General features: G+C 39.2%; 1 protein-coding gene across 3 annotated transcripts in view; it reads right to left on the reverse strand.

The window, feature by feature from the left end:
- arap2 (ArfGAP with RhoGAP domain, ankyrin repeat and PH domain 2) overlaps positions 1–19,883 on the reverse strand; it is a 232,484-nt gene that overhangs the window by 188,480 nt on the left and 24,121 nt on the right. For all 3 annotated transcript variants that reach the window (XM_041778717.1, XM_041778719.1, XM_041778718.1), the window contains exons 6-7: positions 17,511–17,867; positions 13,778–13,847 (exon numbers count right to left, since the gene is read on the reverse strand). In XM_041778717.1, the coding sequence (XP_041634651.1) occupies positions 13,778–13,847; positions 17,511–17,867 (427 nt within the window). The remainder of the gene's footprint in view (positions 1–13,777; positions 13,848–17,510; positions 17,868–19,883) is intronic.

The raw sequence follows: 19,883 nt of genomic DNA on the forward strand, positions 1-19,883 counted from the left end.
GCTAATAAAATCAAGAGGGTTACATGAATATAGAAAAATAGAGGAAAATCCTTATTCAGTCTGCAAGAGAACTACAGTTTAGGAGAAGATTTAGATTTTTGAGATCAACATCAGCACTTGTACTTATCAATTAAATAGCTTTGAATTGAGTTCAGCAGTTTTATCTGAAAGTAACTAAACACATGTTTTGTGATGTGCCATAGTAACATAGAGCCCTTTTTAAACTATTTTTTAATGGTTACGATACCAGCTGTTCAAAATGTAAACAACTTTGTGTGTGTTCTTCTGCTGGTTGGAACCAAAACTTAAAGTTGCTAAAAATGTAAGACTGTCCAGGCAGCTAATAATTGGTTGAAGGTTTGCAACTTTGCATGCCTATCTTGTTTGTAAAAGTATATAATTTTTCATCTTTTGCAGACAACAGTTTTTCCAGGACTACAAAGAGAGCATAGAGATATCTTTTGGGTTATTTCATGATAGGAAACAAAGAAGTAAATACAGCTTCTCAAGTTTTATTTTTATGCAGTTCTAACTTCATAAGTGTTTTTAAATTGATCATACCAGTATGATAATTATTATTCTTATTTATTTACACAAAAACAACAGTCATCTGCACAGAAAGTAAAAAGCTTGGCTAAGCTCCAACACCCCTGGGGAGGCTCGGCATTTCTGAAAAAAAGTGAGCGAAAAATTAATGGGAATAAGGTTGAATTGAGGATGAAAAGGGATTTGAACTTCTGACTCCTTTTTGCCACTCTTAATTAAGCTGATGACCTTGCACATCCTCAAAGGCCTATTTCTAGAGACTGTATGTCCAAAAATACACCAGCCAGTACAGTCAGTCAGGGAGCGGAGGCAGAGGGAGGGACGGATAGATGGAGTGAGCATGAAATACTAAAATAAAAGACAGAAATTAGGTTTGAGTGAAAGGCCAAGGAGAGGGGAGAAAATGGAAACGAGAGAGGAGAGGGACAAAGGCAACAGAGGAATCAAAAAGAGAAAGATGTGGCAAGGCACGTGTGAACGATGGACGTGATGTGGAAAAGAAGATGGCGAAGAGGGTCGGAGAGGGGTCTTTCACATATTACAGCAGATTGTTAACAATGGCGAGAAGTGGCTCAACCTAATTACCGAAAGACATCCTTGTGAGCAATTCTCTCCCTGGGAGTTTCACACCCATATCTCTCTTTTTTTCCCTCTCTCTAAATTTAGACAGAAGTTAGAGGAAGGTGAGGAAAGGAGAAACAAAAAGTGTGTACGTGTGGTGGTGGATGAATTAGCTTGGTGGCTGTGTTGCTGATAATTACACTCCAGTATGGGTAATTAATTGTTTTAATTCCAGTTTTGGGGTCACGCAGGAGAGGCTTTTTTAATTGCAAGTTGTGCATCTGTAAATACTCTGACAGCAGAGTCAGCGTAATGGAGGGAAGATGAAATGAAAAGAAGCGGTTAGCGATAAACACCTGATGACCACATGCACTCACACTCACAATGTTTATGGACTAATCTCGGGAGGGTGGACTGCCAAGGATGCAATGAGGCCTAACTATCTCGCTTTCTCCAATAACAGACCCACCTGACTCGCCCTCCCTCCGGCCTCCTCCTTCCCACGTCCTCTCCCGTATCTTTCTGCCCTCCCAGCATTTGTCACTCACCGCCTATCCTGCGTGGATAACTACGTCTCTCTCTTTTCTTTTCAAAAACAACCTCTGCTAAACTTCAGGAAACAATTAAGGCCGAGTGATGGAGCTAAAGCCCACAATAATGGAGGCACCGTGTGGAGGAAGACAGAAGAAGAGGGTGGGGGAGACTTTTACCACCAGCACGGAGCTAAGGGTTCAGGCATCACCAAAGGGGGAGGTTTTTTTTAGTGGAGGCACGAGGACACCAACTGGATGGGAGTGGGAACTGCAGTCTCATGGGCAAAAGTGACTCCTTGCTCAGTGCTGTGAAGCCTGGTGCTTTTTGGATGATAAAAATGTTGCATAAAGGCAGAGCTGTCTGGAAGGAAGTCAGATTGCAGTCACATGAATTAGTAAGTTATTCATTTGACAAATACGTCTAGTATTTGGGTCATTTAAATGACAAATTTCCTTTTTTTAAAGATTATTATGTGACCATTTAAGCATCATTATAGAATACAGAACATGTCTGTTGCAACAGCATTTGTAGTTTTCATTTATATAGGATTGATTTTATGATTCTATATAGGTTCAACAGTGACTGAAAATTTATTTAATCATTCTGGTCTTTTGTATTTTGCTTGTTAACAGTCGGATAAGGCTGCTGTTCTGTCACTTTAATTTTACATTTTTGTAGTTTCATTACCGCTTTAAATATCATAAATGTGCTGTTTGGACCATAATGTGTATAAAACATGGACGTAGTCTCAGTGACATCATCCATTGGTTTCTCAAACACAGTTCTGAAGCCTCACAGTGGCAGTTGCCATGTTGGAATTGCTGTCTCTAACTTGGATTGACATTACTGTGCAGAACTTTAAGGCAAGCTTGGGCCAAAATTGAGGCTGAATTAAGGGGTGTAACAGCGAGTAAGCCTGACTGGGGACAACATGGGGTGGGATAGAGATTCACAAAAGGTCCTGGTCCTACTCTAGATGTCCTTTTATGACTGTTGTCATTGTTATTTTGTGTTGGTTTTGCTGTAATGGTCTGTTTTTGTCTTTGTCTTTGTGCCTTTATGACAAAAGCAGCTAATAAATAAAATCTATTATTAAAAAAAATCTACTTTGGCTCTGCTTCCTTTTGGGCTTTGTTTTCACTCTCCAAAGTCTCACGTAAGATCCCACCCATCAGGCCAGCTCACAGAAATGGCTGAGCCCCAAAAGCAATTTATTGATGATATCACTGCATGTGTGTTGGATCAGTAGCATTGGTGCTAGCATCCTGGCTGACAGTTACTTAACTTAAGAGCTGAAAAAAGTGCCACGCAATTACTAGGATTTCTGATGTTCTAATCACTTATTTGTTCCAATTTTAACCACTTTTCATCACCATTTCTGCCCATTTATTGACACCTCTTGACCCATTTTTGCCTCGTCAAACCAACTATTGACACTTTTTAACCACATTTCACTAGTTTTATGCTTGGTTTTCCCCTTTTTAGCGCTTCTGTACCTTTTAATGCCACTTTTATCCATTTATTTGCCACTTTTAACCCACTTTTGCCACTCTGTAACCATTTTCATTACTTTTTTTTAATCATTTTTGCCACTTTTACCTATTTTGCCAATTGGTTTTTGCAATTATCACTTTTTTTCCTTAGTGATTTTATTTTCTTCAATTTTATTCCTTATCCTGACATATGTGTAGATCTTGGTTTAGCTATGAAGTCTGATATTACTATCTGCATTGCTTACATTGCCAAGAGTGGCCATTATTCAGCTTAAATGTAAAATATTGTTATCACAGATTAACTTTACAATGGACTATGATTTTCTTGACCTCCATGGGCCCCCTGCTGCTGGGCCCCAGAAAGTCCTCCCCTTCATTCCCCCCTTACGGGCAGCTTTGCACCCACAGCATGATCTAATTGTCAAGACGTCATAAAACCTCTCAACACTGAGGCCTGGGTGCTACTGACACAGGGTATTACATCACTCCCTGTTTTCCTGCTGCAGCTGGGTTACTTTATGCCAATTCTGTAATGTTGACAGAGCTTGTGCGTGATTGTTTATTTTGCTTCTTTTTTTCATGCAATTTTTTGCCACATCAAGTAAATTTTGCATCCCATAATAAATGCACATCAGTTATCTGTCTCATGAAATACTAAAAACTGGCATTGGATCAGCCCTGAAAAACAATACTAGTCAACCCCTACTACTGATATCAAATTAATTTTTTCAACCAGGCTGTTTATTGTTTATTTTCCTATTTAACATGGGTGTGGTTGTCTTCCGGGGCTTTTGCAGCCCAAGTAAAGTGGACACTGGAGGAGCTTCACTGTCCTATTGCTTGGTGTGTACCCCAAGTATAGCATCCTGCTTCATGCTACCCAAATCTTGCTATCTATGAGTGGTATATGAAGCCAAATAAACTGTGTTTTATCCTTTATTTTTTAAAAACAATTGGGTTTTAAAAAAGAAAAGAGTCTTTAATTAAAGCCACTGCTGTACTGACTTTCTTCTTCCCATCACATACAATGTGTATGTGCTACTGGAGACCTGCACAGATTTCCTCCTGCCCTCTGCCAAACAAGTACTATGTGCACAGGTGTGCTAAAAGGAAGTACCAACCCCCAACCCCTTGCTTTGTGTCAATAGTGTCTCAAACCAAAGTTCTGTCAGACTGGTAAAAGACAAAGAGGTGATGGCAACAACAGCCCTACAGTCAGATAGGCTATACCCATAAATATACACAACTCTTAGTCTTAATATCCTCAAATTAAATAAATAATAACACCCCTACAATGTCAAATCAAATTTGTTTAAGAAAACCGGCTATGAACACTTTTGTTTCTGTTGTAAAAACAGACCTTTTAAAAGGGGCTATATGAGCTTCATAGGCTTTTGGAGCCAGCCTCCAGTGGACACTCTCGGAGCTGCAGCTTTTTCCCTTCTGCGCCGGCTTTATTTCATCACACAAGAGGATGACCCAGACAAACCCAACATTCTAATACTATATCCTTGTCAAATTAATATAAAAGCGTGTAACAAGTTTTCATTCACTTTATGAGTGTTTCAATCTCCTTTCAGCACAGATCCGCACCTCACCGGCTCCTTCGTAAGGTATTTGGCTTCCTACCTGGTAAACGTTTGCTCATGGCAAAATTTATTGGAGCTTGGCAGGAAGTGTACAGTAGGTGTTTTAGAGCTTTTCACTTCAACTAGCTGCCTGCTTATGCTGACAAAAAAACTGTTGAATGAAAACAGTGAATTGTGGGTTACCAAACAGAAAAAGAAGCAAAATGAAAACTCTAACTGAAGCTTACATAAAAAGAATTATATGTTGAATCTAAGGAAGTGTCCTAAATGTATTTGGTCAGTTTTTATCACATGTGTATTACAATTTGGGGCTGTTTTTTAACATTTGTTGTGTGTCTGTTTGGTTTCCTGCCTAGAGACCAGGGCTGAATAAATCAGAGAAATAATCTAACTGCATTTTTTGTCTATTTTTGTTTTATTTAGTATTGCAATTTAACATCAAGTATTTTCTGAGTTCCTTATCTTATGTTTTTTTTTTCACCAAACACAAACAATGCATGATTCTATACAATAACCAGAACAATACAAGACACATTAAACAAGGGCTGAACAATTTCGAAAATTTGAAATTTTTTTACTCATATTGCAAATTTAATTTGAATTGTTTTATTGAAAGGAATGACCATTTTTATGTCCCCAATTTCGATTACGAAAAACATCCACAAAAACAAGAAAATTCAGATCTTTTGCAAACTACTCTTACAAAAATGTTTGCATAATGTGTAGAGCAGAAAATTTCTGCTGCTGCAAAAAAAGATTAAACTGGTATTTTGTCACCCATTTCAGGTTAAAGAAATATTGCACCTTCTGAGATTTAAAAATTGCAAGATTATTTGCAATTTAATCTCAATTTTGATGAATTACTCAGCCTTACTAGAGACTAGGGGTACATCGTAGTATGCTTGCTGATTTTGGCTTGCGTACATCCTTTTTTTAATACCAGTGTTCATCTGTGCTCTTCCCTACATGGATTTAAAAAGCTTTAAAGCATAGCAGCAAATGTATTAGTGAAATCTGAGTCAGAAACATCTTAAAACTGGTGTAGTGCTGATGTATATGTCACAAGATGAGCTGTTTGCAGAGCAAGTTGCTTGATAAAAACAAGGAAATGTATGAAAATGTCAAGATTTTACAGTTTGGAATAATAAAAATATCCCATTCTCATGAGTCCTTTATTAAAGTGAGCATATAAAAAGAGAGATAAGAAAAGAGAGCCGGTCTGGGTGTTACAGTAAAGATGAGCTCAGGCATCTTGGGAAGACACAGGAGAGAGGACGCAGAGGAGATTTCAAGCTTGGCAGGAGAGACTGACAGACAGACAATCAGTCAGATTGATGGACTCAAAGACTGATCCTCGATCCTAAAACCTCATCTCCCCTTTGGCCTTCCCCGTTCAGCCTCACCCGCTCCCTCCACCACCCACCCCTCTCTTCTCATTCCTTCATCCCTCCCAGCCATTCTCCTCCCTTCTTCCCTTCGCTCCCTGAAGCCAGGCTTTGGACTGTTTTCACAAAAACGCACATACACACTGGCAGACACACAAGAGACCGTCTTGGACCCTGAAGACTACATCTCAGGACCAAAGCGTTCTCCCGAGTCAATCCCGGTGTTGACGAAATCGGGCGAAAGGAGTGATTGATGAGACGGATCGGATGCAGCGCTGCAGAGAGGGAGAAGTGAGACTGAGGATCTTGGTACTCTCCCACGCCACCTCAGCTAGCCTGATGATGACATCATGGCGGCCAGAGACCTTCAAGCTGCGACGGCGATTAAGTGCGATTAGTTCTGTCTGGGGCTGACAGATCCCAGGGTATTGTAAACTACGAGAGATTTTTTGTGTGTTCAAAGTTTGAGGAAAAAAGAGCAAGCATGGGAATTATTCTGAGTGGAATTATTGTTTTTATGGGTCATAAAGATTAAACAAGGTAATAAACCGAACCTGCAGCTATCATCATACACAGCAAGTCTTAACCACCAAGAGTCCAAACTGAGGCCTTGTAGGGCCAAAGACAACAAGCTTAAAAGATTCTTCCCTTTCTCCAGGAGCTGCAAAAATGCTCCTATATTTTTAGGGGATAGGAAATGCCATAGCATATCATACCCTACCCAACAACATAACCCCATAACACATCACTTCACTTATCATTTACTGAGGTAAATGGAAAAAAAAAGCACCACAGATGTCGACAGGGGACTAAAGTCCCTGTATGTGCACATGAGGTTAATATATTTTTCGTTTTCCTACTACATATAAATCATTTCTACCATTAGAATTTCGAGATGACCATCTTGAATGTCCATTGAAATTGAAGTTACTTAACTGAAATACTGTGAGGATGTGACATAAAATTTTCAAGTTTTTCAGTGGAAATTTTGGGATATGATATGAGTTTCACTGGAAGTTTTTTGGGAAAATTGCTATAAACATTTTGGGGTATTTTCATGGTTATTTTTAAAATTAATTAATCAATTAATTTTATGTATTGGGGGAATTTGTTTGAAAATGCTCAGGCAATGTCTTTTACATTTGGAAAATGTTATGTAATTTTTGGGAATCATATTTAAATTTTGAGGTATTTCATGGAAACATGGGAAAGTATTTTGTTATTATGGGGAATTCGATTAAGAATTGGGGGGTCCTTTAAAATTTCCAGAATTTTTATGGAAATTTCAGGGAATTTATTTGGATGTTTGGGGGACTTTCCATCATTTATTATCAAATATTGAGAATTTATTTGTACATGTTTCCGATGTTTTTATTTTGGGGAATCTGAAAATTTTCAGGAATTTACATAATAATAATAATAATAATAATAACTTTATTTGTATAGCACTTTTAAAAACATGGGTTTACAAAGTGCTTTGACAAGTGCAGAAGCAAGTACAAAAACAAAGCAACAACCCAGACAAAAGACAGAAACAGAACGTGACATCTAGACAGATAATAATTCATCTACATCGATAAAGAGCGACAATATAGAATGATTTTTTTTTAAATTACAATGCAAAGCCTTTATAATAAAGTTTTACTCAAACATTTGGGGAATATTTAAAGAAATTTTGGGGTACTTTTAATGAGATATTTCAAAAAATATGTTCAAGAATTTTCAAAGAAATTTCTCCAAAATTTTGTGTGGATTCTTCCTTGAAATTTAAAACATTTGGTGGAAATTTTGTTGATGCTTGGCCTAAACAAGTCTTTGCAGTCTATCATCAAAATGACTCCACCATACCTGTCTCAGTGACTGAAAACCCCAACAACTGTCCGACACAGCCAAAACATCTGCTCTAAAAAAATGATCCAGACAAGGTTGAGCTTTAAAACTCATCAGATCCAGCAGATCCCACATAAGTGGAAGAAATTAAAACATATATCCCAAACAAGAGCTCAGGTCTCAGGAGGTTAAAGAAAAAGTTTTAGGGACAGGAGACATCGCTGTCTCTCCTTTTCTCTCTCTTCCATCCCATAGCGCATAACTTCAACTATGGTTTGGAAAGAAAAGCTCAGACTGTCGTAGTAGCATGCACTTGCTGGCTTAAGCAGCTCCTTGTCTGCTTAGATTAGTGAAAAGCAAACTCACAAACTTTGCAACAAGTCCTGTCAGTAAAAAAAGTTAATCCAAAAATGATGAAATCTATGTTAAAATTGGCAGAAACTGATTGTTTTACACAACAAGCAGCTGGTCGTCTCACAGTTAGTAAAATGGGGATTACCCGACTGCAGTGAATGTGTCTCAAGTGACTGCAGTATGAAGACACCTGTGTCTTAAAGGTCCAGTCACTGGTTGATCAGTATTCTTGGCTACCATTACACCATGAAAACAAAAGAAAACTCCAAGCAATTCAAGTGAAATTACTAGGAAACATCACATAATTAGCAGAGAACGGCCAAAATACAAATAGTATAGTAGTATTGCATAGTATAGTAATATCTTGTTGTTCTATGGATTAGCCATTTTGAATCTTAGGCCATAACAGCAAATACAGTCTAGACCTGCCCTCTTTGATAAATACTACCTTAATATTACAGAGGTATTAGTTTGTAAAATGCCAACTTATTATTAGGTAGTTACCACCTTATTTTTGAGATATTACTAGGTAATTACACTCCTTTCTGTAAAACTACCAGGTACTAAAATAATCTGCTATGGACATTTCGAAGTCAGTGATAATGTGCAAGAGCCAGCCTAGCCTTGGCAGGCTTTTGTTTTAAAGTGAAGACAACAGGTGTTCAAAGCAGCACTAACTGATCAAGGCTGCTGTGAGGTTCTTTACCTATGCAGCACCTTGTGTTGGCTGCAGGGTTTCTTATCTGAAAATGGATGGAAAGGCTAATATGCAAAGCAAGAGCACATTTTCTGCTTACTGCAGCATATTCTCATAGCATTGTCACAGAATCATACCAGCAAAAAGAAAAAATTAGCACTTGGAAGCCCAACATACTGTATGTCATAGAAATAGAAGTGCTGCAGCATGTTAACTGATATTTTTCTACATGCACATTAAATAATGCATATGTATCTGTGCGCAGAGTTCATTGGGTTTCTGAACACTTAAGTTGACTTGTTCAAAGTTCTGTTCAGAGTAAAGTTGTTGGAAAGTTGTTGGAAAGTAGAAGTCAAAGGATGGATACAAAAAAAATTCCAAGGCACTGAACAACCTCCGAGTTCAGTTAAATCCATCATTAAGAAATAGAAGGAACGTGATGCATGTGTAAATCTGCCAAGATCAGGCCGTCCTCACAAACTGAGTGGCTGTGCAAGAATAAGACAAGTAAGACAAGCCATAAAGATACCTATGACTACTCTGAAGGAGTTAGAAGTTACAAATTATGTAAAAATGTAATCGGCCAATAAATTTTTTATTTCCTAATATCCATATTGGCCCCAGAAAATCCATATCAATCGGGCCCTTTTCACCAGTCAAAGCTTCATGGGATAGTGGCAAAGAGAGAGCCACTGTGGAAGAAAACTCATTAAATCTTGGTCGAGTTTGCCAAAATGTACATGGGAGACTCCATGGTCAAGTTCTTTGGTCTGATGAGACCAAAATGGTGCTTCTTGCCATCAGACACGACGCTACCACCACAAACAAACCATCATGGGAAGCACAGTGATGGAAGCATCATGCTATGGGGATGCTTCTCAGCAGCCAGCCCTGGAAGGCTTGTAAAGGAAGAGGGTAAAATGAATTGCAAAATAAAGGGAAGCTCCTGGAGGAAATCTTATTCAGTCAAGAAAACAGCAGCTAGGGAGATTTACTTTCCAGTACTCAGAGGACCCAGACGGGGATATATTGTGTTGTTTTTTCACTCTGATAAAAATTATTTGTGATATGAGTCTGCACCAGGCTTAAAAGCACACACATCTGTCAGCACAGTGAGGGAACCAGGATGCCATCTCTAGTTTTAACTTCTGACAAAAAAGACTTCCTCAATGTTCGTGCAGGAGGCTCTTCTTTCCTCCCCGTCATCCTGCTGCGTTGGCACTGGGTTGCATGCAGGGTGCTCAAGAGCCTCAGCTGGCCCCATGAAGCAGCCACGACAAGGAGATTGTGCTCGACCTCTCTGCTCAAGCGAAACATGATGAAGTCCTCTACTTTCTCGGAGGCAGGGTGACTTTAAAAAGTCAAAACTACAATGCAAACTTTCACGCCCCCCCCAAAAAGGAAAAAAATGTGCATTCGCTGACAGTGACACAGAGCATAAAGTGCTGACTCGCCGGCCTCCCTGCCGATTCTCCGCTCTGCCACCAACGGAGCGTGTCCCGATAAATAAAGCAACAAATGCAATGGAAAAAGGAGAGAATGGGAGAGAGGGAGAGGGAGGGAGAGAGCACGGAGGGCTATAATTAGTAAGTGATTAACGAGCAGGCTTCAGACAGGTCCCACATCATTGATTGTGATGTTGTGCAACGCTGCTGCAGAGAAAACGAGCCGGCCCGGGGAAGGGGCGCCGAGGTCACAAACACACATAAACAGAGATGTGTGTGCATCCAATAGTCATTAGCAGCAACATGAAGGTAAAGCACATAATGTCAGATAGGTTAGCCGCTTCAAACTCACTCAGAACACTGAATTCTTGCACTAAAAGATGTTTTAATAAGTTTAATAACAGCTCTTTGCAAGTTTTAGCTCCTTCAATGAACATGATTTGAACCTCCAAAGATTATTTTCAACACTATGACTTTTTAACATATTTTTCCTCTTTTTTGGAATGTCAAAAAGGGCCATTTTGACTTCAGTCTGTAAGCAGAGCTCTTAAAGTTTCATCGTTATCAAAACAAAACCCTGTCTATTGACTATAAACGTTTGTCAGTGTTGCATCATTGTTGCGTAATAATGCAGTTTAAAGGCAGATTGATTTGCAATGTCTTTATTGGTGCTGGCCTGAGAAGCTCATTATTTTTACACACTATGATTCTGTAATGGTGAAAATTCTCACATTAGAACATATGCATGACATTTGTGTTGCTTTCTGAATTTAAGAACTAAAACAATGGGTACTGCTGGGATTCTTAGGTATATTCTAAAAGGAAATTAAAGCAGGCTTGGAGCTTTAACCCTGATTTAGATTCATCACTCCTCTGACAGGTGACAAAGATGATGATGGAAGTTGAGTAAAATCTCCACGCATTATGCAAGAGAGTCAAAAAAGTGGGAAATTGCAGCTTTTTTGCACCTTCATAGCTTTATTCTGAATTCAGTCTATTTTGTTCCTGTTTACAAATGTACAGTAAACCACTGAGGGTTTGCTAAAATTGATCTGATTAGGAGATCAGATTGGGTATGGGATTAAAATAAATAAAAGAATCAGAGTCAATGATTTGACTTAGATTTTATTTAGGGGATCAATGAGTTTAACAGATGTAGAGTGGAAATGTAGAGCACCAAACCACAGGGGGTCCAAATGCATGCCCACTAAGAGCAACACTCACTCCAATCTGTGTCATCAATACAGCTGTCTGTGCCACATAGTCTTATGTCATCCAGTACAGTGGTAGTAGCTGTCAAACACTAAACGACTCTACTCTGCAGGAAATGACTTGTTCTAAAGGCCAATCCCCCTGCTATCCTGTCCGCAAGTATCACAGATGAAGCACTGTCAAATCTGGGAGTGCTACCAATATACAGATGAGGCTTTAGCTTTTCCAAACCTCCTAAGAAAAAGAACTAGTTATGCTCACAAAGCAGAAGAAGGATATACAAAGTTATCACAGCATTTTCGCCTTTTAAGAACTGAAGTGACAAGTATCATTAAGAAATTCAAAGAGAGCCACACAGTCCAGAACAAGCCTGGCAGAAAGAGAAAGAGAAAGATTTCAAAGATTCTGGAAAGAAGACTAGTGAGAGATGTGTCTAAAGACCCCAGAACAACTGCCAAGACTCTAGTGAATAACTTAGTCAAGTCAGGAACTTCAGTCTCAAAAAAGACCATCACCAGAGCCCTGCACAGGAATGGACCAAGAAAATTCCACTACTGCAGAAGAGACACCTTCTAGCCAGACGTATGCTAAGGACAACGTGGAGAAAGACTGTACTGAAGCGTGTCCTTTGGTCAGATGAGACCAAACTAGAGGTCTTTGGCCATAGAGATGTTGCTTTTGTTTGTAGAACCCAAAGAACGCCAGCCCCACAGTGAAACATGGCAGTGGGAGTATTATGCTGCAGGGATGCTTCAGTGAGAATCTCATAAAGGTGGAAGGAACCATGAAGAAAGGATATGTGAAGATTTCAAAATAAAACCTCAAGCAGTCAGCAGAAAAACCTGGGTGTGAGTCGTCGCTTTGTCTTCCTACACGACAACGACCCAAAACATATGCCATTCCTGGTGAAGAACTACCTCCAGAAGACCAAAGTGAAAGTTTTGGCTGGCAAAGCCCTGACTTAAATCTCGTCGAAAATTTGTTAAGTGAACTGAAGACCAAGGTTTGAGGACATTCAAATCTTAAGGAGCTTGAGAGATTCCCAACAGGGGACCAGCTCTTGGACGAATACTGGTTGTGCTGAACGTCTTCCATGTGAGAATTATGAAGGCCACTGTGCTCTTGGGAACCTTGGGAACTTTTTTGTAACCTTCCCCAGATCTGTGCCTTTCAACAATCCTGTCTCTGAGCTCTGCAGGCAGTTCCTTTGAGCTCATGGCTTGGTTTTTGCTCCGAATTTCATTGTCAGCTGGGGGGCCTTCTATAGAAAGATGTGTCTTTCCTAACCATTACATTTACCATAGGTGGACTCCAATCAAGGTGTAGAAACATCTCAGAAAAATCCAGAGAAACTGGAGAAACTTGAGTTAAAACTTGAGCATAGGTGAAGGAGGTCTGAATACTTTCTATATGCACTGTAAAAAGATGGCTGAGGATTTGTCTTTCAGCAGCTTCATTATTTTGTAAGCATTCAGTTGATTTTGTTAAAAATAGTTTAAGTTGTGTCGAAAGATGTGATAAAATCCTTTTCTAAAACATGAGTGCAGAACAAAAAGTTTGTGGCAAAACAACAACCCAGAGTAACACAGGAAGTAGTTTAAGTGCCATTTCCTTCAGGCAAATTTGTGCTTTTTCAACATGCACACTCTCTCCTCACCCAAACCCTTTCTCTGTCCTCCGCCCTTCCTTCTCTCTGATGATAACTCTGGCAACACAAAGCAAAATTTCAAACTCAGCTGTCAGACAGAAGGAGAAAGAGGAGAGGTACAGGGAAGGAAAAATGCTGACAGAGGCTAAAAGAGAGGTGTCTTTCCCCTTTCCCTTCACTCTCCCCCACCTTGCTTTCCTTTCTTTCTCGGGGCACTGGTCAGGTGCCAACATCAATGTACTTTACTCCCTGGCTGGGCGGGCACAGAGAGTGCTGGCCTGTCATGCATGGCGTAATGTCGCTCTGTCCTTGCCCCTATTTTTTAGCCTGCCAAGTTAATGATGATGACGATGAGAAAGAAGAGGAGGAGAAACAGAGGGGAGCACTTAAAAGTTGGCTCAGGTGCTCGTTGTATGGATTTCTAATTGGATGGGATGTGTGGACACGGAAAGACTGTTTGTATATACACTCTATCATATTTACCTTATCGTTGTTGTAGTAAGCCAGGCTCTCTCCATCAAATCGCACCCACCTCCTTTGAAAAACACACTTTCTGCAAAAAGAAGAAGACGTGCACATTCAATCCATCTGGCCTTGTCATTAAACTAAATCAGCTTGAGTAAAATCAGCCACAAAGAAGAAATAAAAAAGGAAAAAATCTGCTCAGGGCAGGTACTCATATTTCATCAAGAGTGCCATTGATTCATTAATGTCAAGAGTTGTATCAACAGCTGTCAATTAGCGTGATCAAAACAAATGGCCACTTTCTATTTGAATATTCAGCAGTCCAAGGGCAGTTTGCCAGTTTTCATATCAGGCAGTAAAGGAGAATTTTAAAAGGATGAGAATGATTGATGGCTCAGCGGTGGAGATTGTGCCTTTTCCTGAAAATAACTACATTTTCTGCTCAAACTACACATTGCGCAGCACAGTACCAAAAGGCCATCCCCTGTTTTCTTTCCCTTTTTTTGCAGTGGTTAAACCCCTTATGAATAGACCTGCTTTGCAGCACTGTATCTAATAGGATTTATCTCTTTGAATACTTGACTATCTAACAATATACAAAGATTGAAGACATGTCTTCACCTTTTCTTGTTGTACAAAAATGAATCCAAAATAAAACCACACGCACTGGCTTTTTGTACTAGTGATATGATTTACAGCCGCGGATGATGCAGAAGACCCTGTCACTAATTTGGAGTCCCATTCCGTGCTCTAACAAAAAACATACCATCAACTAAAGCTCAGTTCTGTGCTTTAGAGCACAGCTGATGGACGACACAGGTGTGTTAACGGGCTGATGTTTCCATGTGAAAAGTGAAAAGAAAAAGATAAAATAATTTTTTCCAGTATAATTTACCAATCAAAATATTCTGCACTAAACAAATATTTTTTGCCGTTTTTAGTCTTATTATATGAGACTTCCATTTCCCATGTCACATATATCTGCTTAAACATCCTGAAACCAGCTGTCTGAGCTGAATCGCCGACAACATCATCAGACACCTTCATTAAAGCTGCAATGGCCCAGTTCAGACAGCTGTGACCGTCGCCAGCAATGTCCTAAAATGGTCTTGTCACGTTGTGAATCTTTGGCCTGAACTAGGCATAAAACAAAAAGATCCCCCGGGACATTATTTGCATAATTATAGACAGTGCCAGGACTTGATATAAATGAGGCTTATTATTTAGAGGTAAGCCTTTATTTCTTATTCTCTATGAGAAGAATAATTGGTAATATTTCAGAATAAAGCCAATATAGTGTAATTTTATTTTAAAAATAACCTAAAATAAAGTTTAAATTCTGTGGGGGTTATCTGATAGATTAATAATATTTGCATAAAACCCAGTGAACGGGTCCTCCCCAGGTGTTATTTATTGGTGATATCAATGCGTGAGTGTTGGATCAGTAGCATGATACTAGCTTCCTTGCTAACAGTTCATTCATTTCAGAGCTGAAAAGGTCTTTTAAACATTATTGTGTGCTGATGTTCATATTTCTTATTTGTGCCACTTTTAATCCCTTTTCATCACTGTTTCTGATCTTTTTGTGCCACATTTAATCATTTTTTCCCATTCTTAACCAATTATTGCAACTTTCAACCACTTTTCACCAGTTTTCAGCTCGTTTTAGCCCCTTTATTGCCTTTCTGAATCCGTTGATGCCACTTATATTCTTTTTTTAGCACTCAGTATCCCACTTTTGCCACTCTAGTACCACCTGTCATCTCTTTTTTTCTTTAAAGTTTTGCCAATTTTAACCCATTTTACCAGTTTTTTTCTTATATCTGTTTGAAATCATTAAACCATTTTCCCTTTCCCATTTTCCCTTATCATTAAACATTTTCACATTTTCCTCCCATTTTTACCCCTTTAATCCCATTTTTGCAATGCTCAGCCCATTTTTCCACTTGGTAACCATATTCACCACTTCCTTTTTTTCCCAATTTCTGCTTTAATTTCTCTTTGGAATTATCTTATTAAATTTCCCTTAACATTATTTCACTTCCTACAACTTTATTCTCTGTCATCCTGACTTTTGTGTAAATCAGTGGTTCTCAAATGGTGTGCCAAGGCACAATAATGTGCCTTGAGGCAAGTCTAGGTGTGCCTTGGGAATTTGTATAATCATACATTATTACTACAACTATACAGCAACAAAAGATTCTGCAACCCTTGTCACAACTGTTTGCAAGCATCAGACATCACATTGGATCATGCAGCATTGCTGCATGGCTGTGAGCCACATAGTTTTGCCTCCATGTTAGCACAAGACAGACCATAACATTTCATAAATTGATATGGGTAACAATCATGCATCACACTCTCCAATTTGTGAAACAAGCTAACAAGTTTGGTGAGTGAGGACAGTTGAAGAAAATTAAGATTATCTTCTGACAGGACACTCCTGGTGCATTGTCATCCACTGTGGTCTTTACTTGTTACTTGTTAATCTCAATACAAGTGACAGAGAGGAAAATACGAATAGGGTGTCAAGATACTATGCTTGATTTTGGTGTGGCTTGGGCAAAAAGTTTGAAAACGACTGGTGTAGATCACGGCTTAGCTATTAAGTATGATAATATTTTCCAAATGGTTTAGTCAATGTGTCCATCCATATAGTTTACAATGCCAAAAAAGGTCATTCTCTTTTAGAAAAGGGGTTTGATTCTTGGATAAGCGTGGTCATTATTCAGGTTGAATACAAAGTATAGTTAACGCAGGTGTGCAGATGGCCTAGCGGTCTAAGACGCTACCCATGTACACAGGCGGCTTGGGTTTGAATCTGGCCTGTGGCCCTTTGCTGCATGTCTCTCCCCACTCTCTCTCTAGTTTATGATTCTGTCCACTGTCCTCCCCTTTTGATTAGGGGCATAAAAAGCCCAAAAATAAATCTTACTACATATATATATATATAGTTATCACGACTTAACTTTGCAATGGACCATGATTTTCTAACCTCCATGGGCCCCCCATTTGAGTGGGCCTCAGAAAGCCTTCCCCTTTAATCCCCCCTGAAGGGGGGCCTTGTGTGCTAGTTATGTCATTTGAAGTGAAGACATGAAAAGAAGGGGTGCTGACCGGTGGAGTGGAGAATTGTTGCCATACCCCTACTGTTAACCACAGCACACCTTTAACTTATTTAACGCCAAAAATGGCTCAAAATCCACAGTGGGACAGATTAGTTTGGAGGCGACTCTCATAATTATGGAAAGATTTATGTCCGTGTCATCCGTTTTTGGTATGCTCTCCCTTTACCTTTCCTCCTCTATGCAGCTAGATCTGGTACAGAAAACAGTCATCAGCTAAACTGTCAATCCTGATGTAACATCCACTTCTTTGTACATACAATATCAAAACTGAAAGTTCTCAGAGACATTACCTCCCTGGACATGCAGTTGCATGATAAGAACTAACTCTGCTGTTTAAGAACAATAATCTAAAGTGTGTTTTGGATTAAAAAAGAGCTTTGTACCAACTGTTCACATGGAGGAGACAGCTTATGATCTATACTGGGGCCATTTAACAGAGGGAGCTGTGCATGATTCAGCTTCACTTTAGGTGAGCTGTTATGTCATTCATCTGTTTGAATACTCTTAAAAATAGGAGAAGCACTGAGATGTAAAACAAAGTGCAGAGGGAAAGCAGTCTGCAATGATACAGGAAGCTGTGGTTAAAAAACATGTATATCATCTGCAGTAGGACTGTAACCTACCCATGAGGTGACAGTTTGTCCAGCCAGCCCACTTTGAGCACCTGGTGTTTGGGGGCTCCATAGAAGCACGCGTATGGAGAAATATCGGGCAGTTCGTTTCTGCTCACACCCCCCAGAGCGTCCATGGGCTCAGAGTAGAGGTCGCACTCCACCATGATTAAAGAGGTGTCCGTAGGGCCAGAGCCAGACGGTCCAGCAGCCTCAGAGGTCACTGCAAAACTCGGGTCCAGAGCAGCTTGTGGCAGCATGCTGGCACACTCTTCCACTGTGGAGTAATCATCCTGGTAAGGGTCTGGGATGTTAGGAGGAGGAGGGGGCTCTTTTTCATTGGAATTTTTCTTTTTAGGCATCTTCTTCCTGTAAAACATTTAAGGAGAAGTTAAAGAATCTTTTTGACATTTTAGAAAAATACTTGAATGTTTTCTTGCTATATCATATGAAAGCATATAAATGTGATGATTTAGACAGGTGTGAATTGTGAGTCAGAGGCCTATTAGCCTTACTAAGCATAAACCGTGTGAGAAGAGACACAAGGAGCCCAGACTGTTTGTACAGTCAGCCAAAATGGAGGGCACAAAAGATATCTTGGTTTACAGTACTAGGGCTGTTTTTTTCTGATTTAACAGACATTTTTGGTCAGAGACACCCAAATTTGATGATTTCAAGTACATTTAATGCCTCTACTCCATAATCACACTGTTCAGTGATATTTATCATACCAGGTGTGCTAAGCTGACTCCAAACAAAAATTATTTAAAAGGAGAATGACAATTTTTGTCAGGTAGGACCTGTAAAAAATAAAGGTGGACTGTACATATTTTTAGAGGGCATTTTGGTAGCTCTGGTTTTAGAGGACGGGACTATTATGGTACCTCGCCACCATGCCACTCCATAGGGCAGGCACGAAATACATTATAAGAAGTTTCACCTGTTTCCTTACTTATATGTTCTATTGGCATCTTGATTCTAAATCATTTATGATGCAGATAAAGCTTTTATTCAGTTGACTTTAAAAAACACTTTTTCTTTTAAAAGTTTGAATTCAGGCGCTGTTCAGGCACTGGCATCTTTTAAAAAGTATCAGTTGAGCACCAGTATCAGAAAAGACCCGAACAATACCCAACCCTAGTGGTGACGCAACTCTTGTTGCATCATATTAAACTCTATATTCCTTACATTTTTTGATGATGGATTCAACTGAACTCCAGGGGATGTTCAGTGCCTTGAAAATTAGAAATTTTCTTCTATCCAGCCACTGACTTACACTTTCCAAAAACCTTTTCTCTGAGTTGCTTGGAATGTTCTTTTGCCTTTATGGTGTAATGGTAGCCAGGAATACTGATCAACCAGTGCCTGAACGTTCCAGACACAAGTGTCTTTTAGGAATGCGCACGCGGTTCGTAGGTAAATTCATCTATGAGTCAGTTAAATTGGTATTAAACTAATAACCTTTATTTGAACAAACACAGGCTTTAAATCCTGTTCTTTGATGCTCTTTTAAACTGTAACAAACTTCCCACCAATAGAAGCTGCTTTAGCTTCAGTTAATGGCTGCTGCCTTCCTGCCTAAGCTTTCCCCCCCTTTCTGTAAATATGAGAAGCTTAGCAGTTTGCGTATACTAGAAACAGCGTGGTATGACAGTTTTTTTAAGTAATAAATGGAGGTTAAGTGGTACATGGGCTTTAGAGGACTGAAATTGTGTATTACTAATCAACCAAAATGAAAAGATGCCACATATCGAAGCATGATATTAACCTGCAAAGACGAACAAAGACTGGCAGAGCTAGCTGCTAATGTTAGCTACACTCTACCCAGTATATCAGGCTCACATCATACCCGCTTACACACCCTGTGACCCTGTGATGAATTTGATTCTTTATTAGTATTTTCTTCTCTTTAGACTAGTCAAACAGAATTTAACTTGACATTCCGCCGGATGGGGAAATAGACATAAAAGAGCATCCCTAGAATCTTTATTTTACAATCACCTGAGTAACATTCACTGCAATTAGGTGATCCCCACTTCAGTAATTGTGAGACTAGAACCAATTAGCTGGACCTCTATTGAATTAGATCAGTCACTTTAAAGCAGATGAATATTTATACAGCCACTAATTTTATATTGCATATTTTTATTAAGTAGAAATCTGTTTACACTTTTCCACAATAAAGTAGATTTTTGGGCCAAAAGAACCAAGTGATATTGACCATTATTGATTTATATAATTAATAAAAGGGGAAAACATCAAAGGGGTGAATAGTTTTTAAAAGGGAACTGTATGTTGTAGAAGCCCAAAAAAACAATGCATTTGATGATAATCACAATAAAGAACCCCCTTTGTATTTAATTACCTTTAGGACATGGTCATAAT

This window comes from Cheilinus undulatus, linkage group 22 (assembly GCF_018320785.1).
Source record: "Cheilinus undulatus linkage group 22, ASM1832078v1, whole genome shotgun sequence".
In the NCBI taxonomy this organism is placed as follows: domain Eukaryota; kingdom Metazoa; phylum Chordata; class Actinopteri; order Labriformes; family Labridae; genus Cheilinus; species Cheilinus undulatus.